This window comes from Pipistrellus hanaki (genome assembly GCF_964339955.1).
Source record: "Pipistrellus hanaki genome assembly, chromosome: 4".
Classification (NCBI taxonomy): Eukaryota; Metazoa; Chordata; class Mammalia; order Chiroptera; family Vespertilionidae; genus Pipistrellus; species Pipistrellus hanaki.
Genome location: NC_140506.1, coordinates 70,681,627 through 70,688,747, shown reverse-complemented (window position 1 = coordinate 70,688,747; position 7,121 = coordinate 70,681,627). Strand labels below are relative to the sequence as shown.

At 56.3% G+C, this 7,121-nt stretch overlaps 1 protein-coding gene across 1 annotated transcript; it reads left to right on the top strand.

Moving 5' to 3' along the window:
- Positions 1-301: 301 nt before the first annotated feature.
- On the top strand, positions 302-6,218 carry GPC2 (glypican 2). The gene is made up of 10 exons (XM_084881472.1): positions 302-654; positions 1,323-1,481; positions 1,796-2,118; positions 3,165-3,245; positions 3,914-4,076; positions 4,315-4,445; positions 4,681-4,833; positions 4,925-5,064; positions 5,157-5,332; positions 5,886-6,218. Exons 1-10 carry the CDS (start codon positions 489-491, stop codon positions 6,113-6,115), a joined length of 1,722 nt encoding a protein of 573 aa, XP_084737598.1. The 5' UTR covers positions 302-488; the 3' UTR covers positions 6,116-6,218.
- Positions 6,219-7,121: the final 903 nt, after the last annotated feature.

Genomic DNA, 7,121 nt, shown 5'->3' with positions numbered 1-7,121 from the left:
CGCACGCACCCGCCACACACACCATTGGCGGGGCTTTTGCAGGACACCAGTAGTGGCCCCTTCATTCTGGGCTGTCAACTACCATAGGCTGGGATTTACCCTGGCCCCGCCTTTCGAACCGGGTAGCCACGCCCCCTATGAAGACCACGCCCCCACCAACCTTTGTAGTTCAGCCTCATCCCGCCCCTCCGCCCAGGACCCCCAACCACATTGGCTGAATTTCTCCCTAGATCCCGCCTCCGAGGCCGGCTCCTTACCATCATTGGTAAGGCCCCGCCTCGGGCCCCTCCCGCTGTCCGGCTCGCCTCTCCCATTGTCTCAGTTGATCCAGCCCGACCCAGCTACCCTCCTTGGGGTTTAGTTTTCCGAGGTCGCGCTCTTTCTCTGGCCGGTGGGACGGTCGTGCAGCAGAGAACCGGCTTCCCGAGTTCGGGCAGCTCTTCTCTCCTCCGTAGGACCCACTTTGCTGCTCCAGGGTCGCAGCAGCTATGTCCGCGCTGCGAACTCTTCTGCTGCTGCTGCTGCCTCTGCGTCCCGGTCCTGGTCCTGGACCCGGGAGCGAGGCAAAGGTCGTCCGGAGTTGCACTGAGACCCGGCAAATTCTGGGGTCCCGGGGATATAGCTTAAGCCTACTCCCTCCCGCCCTGATCTCAGGTGAGGAGAAAGAGGGAGATTAAAGAATTGGGGGCGAGGGAGGGGTCGGGGTGGGTCCTCCCCGTCTCACAGAAACTCTTCCCTTTCAGAGTGACCGCTGTAATGTTTTTATCCCATAGTAGTAACGCCTCTGCTCCTGAACTTCCTTACCAGGAGCACAGTAACCCTCCTGTTCGCATAGTGGCTATTGTACTCCACCCCCACCCCAAACCCCTTTCTAGGAATTAGCACCTATCTCTCTGGTGCTTTCTTTACAGTCCACTTGGTTCTCATCGCTATTTCTAAGAGCACTTCTATAATACTTTCTTGTTTACCAAGTAACCCCACCCCTCCAATCCCCATTCTTCCTATTAGAAGCAGTCCTGTAAGTCCTTAGAGGCTTGGGGTGTGCCATGTTGGGGACGGTGGCCTGAGGGCCCTCTGGTCACTAATTTGGCCCCTTACTATTTGATCCCATGCCCAATAGGCAGAGGACTGGGAATGGGTGAGGGGACAATAGGGTGGGTATAGGGTCAAGTAGGAATGTGTGTACAGACAATAGAAAAGAAACCAGACAGGTGAAAGAGAAGGGATGGCCCCCAGAGACCGGCAGGAAAAGAAAGGAATTTTACCCCATCACTTCCCACCATTCCTTATTTCCCACCATTCCTTGTGTCTCCTCTATCTAGGTGAGCACCTCCGGATCTGTCCCCAAGAATATACTTGCTGTTCCAGTGAAATAGAGGAGAGGCTGACCTGGGACACGGAGGCTACTTTCCGAAGCCTGGTGGAGGAGAATGGCTCCTTCCTGGTTCACACACTGGCTTCCCGGCATAGAGCATTTGATGGTGAGGACTTGGGGTCCCCAAACCTGGCCACACACCTCCTCGCTGTGCTCATGATCCCAGCAAGTAAATCCTGTCCTCACTTCCTACTCTATCCCTAAGGCACCCCTGCCCTGTCTTAGCCCCCCCATCCCCACCCCAGGCTCTCCAGGGTCCTGCCCCACCCCATTCTCAATCTGCCCAAGTCTGAGAGTTGCTCAGTTTCTAACTCACTTGTCTTTTTTTCTCCCCACTTTCTTCTTGCCTCTGCTCTTTCACTTGTTCATCCTTCTCTGGTCTCATCCCACCTCACGCCATTTTCTTTGCACTTGCCACAGAGGTTTTTCGGGAGGTGCTCTCCTCAGCCGAGCACTCCCTGGCTGTGCTCTTCACCCGCTCCTATGGCCGCCTCTATTCCCAGCATACCCCCTTATTCAGCGGCCTGTTCTCGCGGCTGCGGGACTACTATGAGAAGTCTGCTGAGGGGTTAGATGACGCCCTGGTGGATTTCTGGACGCAGGTCCTGGAGAGAATGTTCCCCCTGCTGCACCCACAGTACATCTTCTCCCCTGAATACCTGTTCTGCCTCACTCGCCTTGCCTCCTCCGCTGATGACTCTCTGAAGCCTTTCGGGGACTCGCCCCGCCGCCTCCGCCTGCAGGTGAGGGGTCTCAAGGCCTGAGTTTCCGCCATCTCTGACCTAGTGACCTCTAAACTGTGCCTTCACCTCCGACTGAGTGACTGCCCCTTCATGCTCCAGTCACCCCTGACCTGGTGATCCCCACATCCTGCATGTCAGCCATCTCTGACCTTGTGATCACTCTCTAGAGCCCCAGTGACCCTGCCTGACCCAGTGCTCCTTGATTTCCTGTAATTGGATGCCTCCCACTCTCATCCTGTGCGAAGTTTCACACATATCCCGGACCCACTCACCTACCCCCAGCCATCTTCCTGCCAACTCTTTCCTCGTTCTAATATCTTGCCTTTCTCTGGTTCAACCAAATGTGAATCAGGCACTTAGTATTTGAGAAGGATTTCCATTTCTTTAAAAATATATTTTATTGATTTTCCACAGAGGAGAAAGGAGAGAGAGATAGAGAGCTAGAAACGTTGATGAGAGAGAAACATCGACCAGCTGCCTCCTGCACACCCCCCACTGGGGATGAGCCCACAACCAAGGTACATGCCCTTGACCGGAATCGAACCTGGGACCTTCCAGTCCACAGACCGACGCTCTATCCACTGAGCCAAACCGGTTTCGGCAAGGATTTCCATTTTATAGTATCTCATTTAATTGCCATTTGAACTCTGGGAGGTAGGTGGTAGTACTCCTGTTTTACCGATGAGGAAACTGAACCTCCCAAAAGTTAAGGTCTCACAGACAGTAAATGGAAGAGCTGTGTCTCACACCCAGGTCTTCTGGCTGTAAGTGCAGTGTTTGTCCTGATGCACAGTCCCATTATCTCCAAACCCTGTAAAACAATCCCTCCATCTCTTCCCAAGCCCAGCTCACCTTGATCCTTCTAGGCTAGAATTCCTTTGAGCCTCTTGTACCTGCCTTCCTGTACCACCTGATAATCCTAACCACCCCAAGTTAACTCCATAAACCTACCCCCCACTGCTCATCCCAGTGGTATAGTCTCTTGGCCCCGATCTTGAATGACAAGACAACTCTATGGTTCTTCTCACCTTCTTCCTTCTCCCTAGATAACCCGGGCCATGGTGGCTGCCCGGGCCTTTATCAAGGGCTTGGAGACTGGAAGAGATGTGGTCAGCGAAGCACTTAAGGTTAGAGGGTGCTTGAGTGTGGGTGGGGCTCGGAGGGGAAAGGAGATGCCCCTGAGGAAGCGTCAGATGCCAGCTGGCAGGAGAGACGTGGGGCTTTCCCATGTTAGCCCCAGGCCCTGGGACCCCAGGGTGAACCAGGAAGGAGATGGGCCAGAGGGAAGTCTCCCTGGTGCCCTGATTCATGACCTGCTCTCATCTCTGACCCTCTCCTGCCCTCTGATGACTCATATTCCTGTCAGCCTCTGGGGTTCTGCTCATCTCCGTAACATTCTGAGATGAGAGTACTGGTCCCCCTGGTTTCCTTCAGATGCCGCAGCGGCTCTTCCTTTCCTGCTACTGAAGGCCAGATTCCATTCTCTCCCTGACCTCTAGCCTTACCTCTTCCACCCCCAGTTTCATCCTTCCCCGCTCTTGTCCTTAAGCCTTTTCTCAGACCCCACTGGTCCATCCTTCCCAAAAAGCAGTATCGACAAGATGGCCCCCGGGAACTTCCCTCCGCAGTCTTTTGGGGGTCTCACCTGCTGCTACATGGGGTCACCAACCCACAGTTCTCCCTGTGGGGCCTGGGAAGGCGGGGTGGGTGTTTGACTTCTCTCTGTGCAGCTCTAAGCTTGGCTGAGGGCAGCCTCAGTGTTTGTGGATAACATAGCCCAGCTCTCTGCCCCCAGGTCCCCCTGTCCGAAGGCTGCAGGCGGGCCGCAATGCGTCTGACTGGCTGCCCCTTTTGCCGGGGGGTCCCCCTGCTGCCGCCCTGCCGGGGCTTCTGCCTCAACGTGGCCCATGGCTGTCTCAGCGGCCGGGGCCTGGACCCCGACTGGGGGGCCTATCTGGGTGAGGACTCGGGAAAGCCTGAGAAGCGTGTCCCTGTAAGGGTGAGTGGGATGGACTGGGAGGGGGTTTTAAGCCCCATTGAGGGGGACCATGGAGGGGGGAGGGAATGGTAGAGATCTTGAGTCTCCCCATCTAACACTTCACTGTCCAGGTCAGGATTTGTGGGAACTTCCTAGTTTAACGAGTGCCTCCATGCTGTCCCCCCATTTCACCTTTGGCTCTCTCCCCCTCCTTCCAGACGGTCTCCTGTTCCTGGCTGAGAAGATCCAGGGCCCCTTTTCCTTTGAGCTGGCAGCTCAGGCCATTGGGGTGAAGATCTCGGAAGGTTTGATGTACCTGCAGGAAAACAGTGTAGGGGTGTCCACCAAGGTACAGGAGCCTCCAGGAGCGTGGGAGTGCCAGCCTGGGGGCCGGGAGGAGCGGTGTGGGTATCAGCTCTAGTACGGGAGAGAACGGGCTGGAGGCCAGGGCCTGGGATTGTGAGACAGGGTTGGGTGTCAGGGAGTCACTGTAGGTGCCTGGGGAAGCAGGGCTATGGGAGATGTAGGTGTTGGAATGGAGATTCGGTGTCCGGTTCATCCTGCGGGGCACCCCTGTGCCGCAGGTGTTTCAGGAATGTGGCGTCCCCCCCAAGGCCATGGCCCGTGCCCACCGAGCCCTGGCGCCCAGAGAAGAAGTGGGCCGGCTCCGGACCGCGGCCGCAGGGGCGGAGGAGGAGCAGCCCACGACAGCTGCGGGCAACAGCCTGCCCCGGATGGTGAGTTGGGTGGGTGGGTGGCACGCGTGTGGGTGCTGGGTGGGAGAATGGGCACGCGCTGCAGCTCCACCTGCTCTCCCTGCACTCCCAGGTGTGGGAGCTCCGCGAGCGGCTGGACCGAGGCCGGGGCTTCTGGGCCGGGCTGCCCCTGGCGGTGTGCGGGGACTCCCGCATGGCATTGGACATCACGCAGGAAGCGGCGCCCTGCTGGACCGGAACCGGGCGGGGCCGGTGAGAGTGGGGGGGCAGGTGGGCGGCTTGGTGGGCGGGCGAGGCCCAAATCCGGGGCGGGGCAGGAGCCTTTAGGGCCGCTCTGCTCGCAGGTACCTGTTGCCCGTAGTCGGAGGGCCCCTGGCCAAGCAGCTCAGCAATCCAGAGGTGGACGTGGAAGCCTCAAACCCCGACCTCCGGACTCGGATGCGCCGGCTGCAACTCCGGTCAGCTACCATGAGGATGAGGGCAGCTGCCCAGGGACGCGACCTAGATCTGGAGGACTGGGGTGAGACTGGACACCCCGGGGACGGGGAGGTGGGGAGGAGGGTCCTGGTGGTCTCCCTCCTCTGGTTGCTTGGGATTGGACCTTGGACCCGCCCACTGCTTCCTGAGTCCCTCCCTTCCCATCTTGTTATCATTCACGCATTCATTTTGCAATCATGAATTGAACCCTTACCTCAAAGGTTAGGGATAGAAGACCAGTATGAGAGAAGGTCTCTATCTGTGCGCTCACATTCCAGTTGAAGAGTCTCCAAAACATTCTTACAGAACAGTGGGCAAAGGACTGTGGGAGATTGGGGAGGGTCCTCCTCCCCCCGCTCCCCTCCAGCAGGGTTGGGGTGCCATTGGGCTGGCTTCCCAAAGCAGAGTTTGCCAGAAAAGCAAGGCAAGAACATTAATTTTCTTTCTTCCCATCTGCCTGTCTCTCTTTTCTGTCTCATTGTCTTTTCTTCTGTCTCCCATTGCCTGTCCTCATTCTCATGTCTACCTGACCTCTCTATTTCCCACTGCCCCTTTTACCCGCCCCTGTCTGTCTCTGACCCACTCCCCCCCGGCAGAGGAGGATGCCAGTGGCTCTGGAGAAGGACACTATGCAGATGCCTGGATGGCCGGGGCAGCGGCTGTGGCCCCCCCAGCCCGGCCTCCTCGTCCTCCTGGCCGCAAAGGAGGTTTCATCATCCGCCAGAACCAGGGCAGGAGCAGGACTGGGGGGGCATCACTTGGTTTTCACACTCAACCCATTCTCATTCTCCTCCTCTCAGCCCTGGCCCTGCTTGGACCTCGATAACAGGGGACGGGTGCCCTGGCATCAGAGGGGTTCATGGCCCTTTCCCTCCTCCCCTCTCAGCTGAATCTGGGGAGGAGTTGAAGGGGGCTGCAGAGAGGGTTGACTAGGGACTTTTTGGGTGAATGGCTAGGGCCCCAAATCCAGGAGATTCCCGTTAGGATTGGGTGGGTGTTCACATATTTATTTTTTCATTTGGTATCGGGGCGGGGGGTTGGGGGTATTTATTTAGAGAGGACTTGTGGTCTCTCCAATTGAGCCTCTAAGTCTGGGCTCTGGTGGTCAGCCCCAAAGAGGAGAAAGGGAAGATTTTTAGGGTGACAGTTGGGGGGTAGGGTTTGAAGGAAGTTGGAAGTGGGGAGTGGTGGGTTCACCTGGTCTCTGAAATGGACAAAGCTGGGTGCTGGCAGGGTGCAGGGCAGGGAACTTGGGTGTGTGAATAGGATATCAAGACCTCTGGTCCTTGATTCTATGTTTGTTTGTTTTTCAGTATCAATTTCTTAAACTAAAACGCAAAAAATAAAAAAATAAAATTCATGACCTCTACCATCCACATGTTTCACAAGTTTTGCATTTTACAAATAAACAACTAATTTATTGGACCCTGAGTGTGACTTTTCTGTAACTTCAGCAGCCCTCGCTGAGCCTGGCTCCTTGCAGAGGCCCCAGAGTCTCACATGGCTCTTTCTGCTTGCTTCTGCCTCTCTTGGATCCTGTCCCCTGATACTGAACTTGGGCAAGTTGTTCACCCTCTGGATCGGAGGACCTTCATTTGTAAGATGAGGAGAAACGTAAGGACCAAGCAGGAACTGTGTGAGGAAGCATCTTGCTACGGGCAAAATTCTTGAACACGAAGCATCATTAACATTTCCACACTGCTGCCCCCTGCCTCCAGAGCGGGGCTCCTGTTCTCTGCGTCAGCCTCTGGCTGCCTTGTCACAAGTTCTTGCCAATGTCTGCTTTCAGCTCTTGTCTGTTACTTTCTCCTTTCTGTCCCCTGAATGAGTCT

Coding starts and splice junctions, on each gene's coding strand:
- GPC2 (XM_084881472.1), top strand. CDS start 489: ATGTCCGCGCTGCGAACTCTTCTGCTGCTGCTGCTGCCTCTGCGTCCC. Junction 1,482..1,795: donor CCGGCATAGAGCATTTGATG/GTGAGGACTTGG, acceptor CACTTGCCACAG/AGGTTTTTCGGGAGGTGCTC. Junction 3,246..3,913: donor TGGTCAGCGAAGCACTTAAG/GTTAGAGGGTGC, acceptor CTCTGCCCCCAG/GTCCCCCTGTCCGAAGGCTG.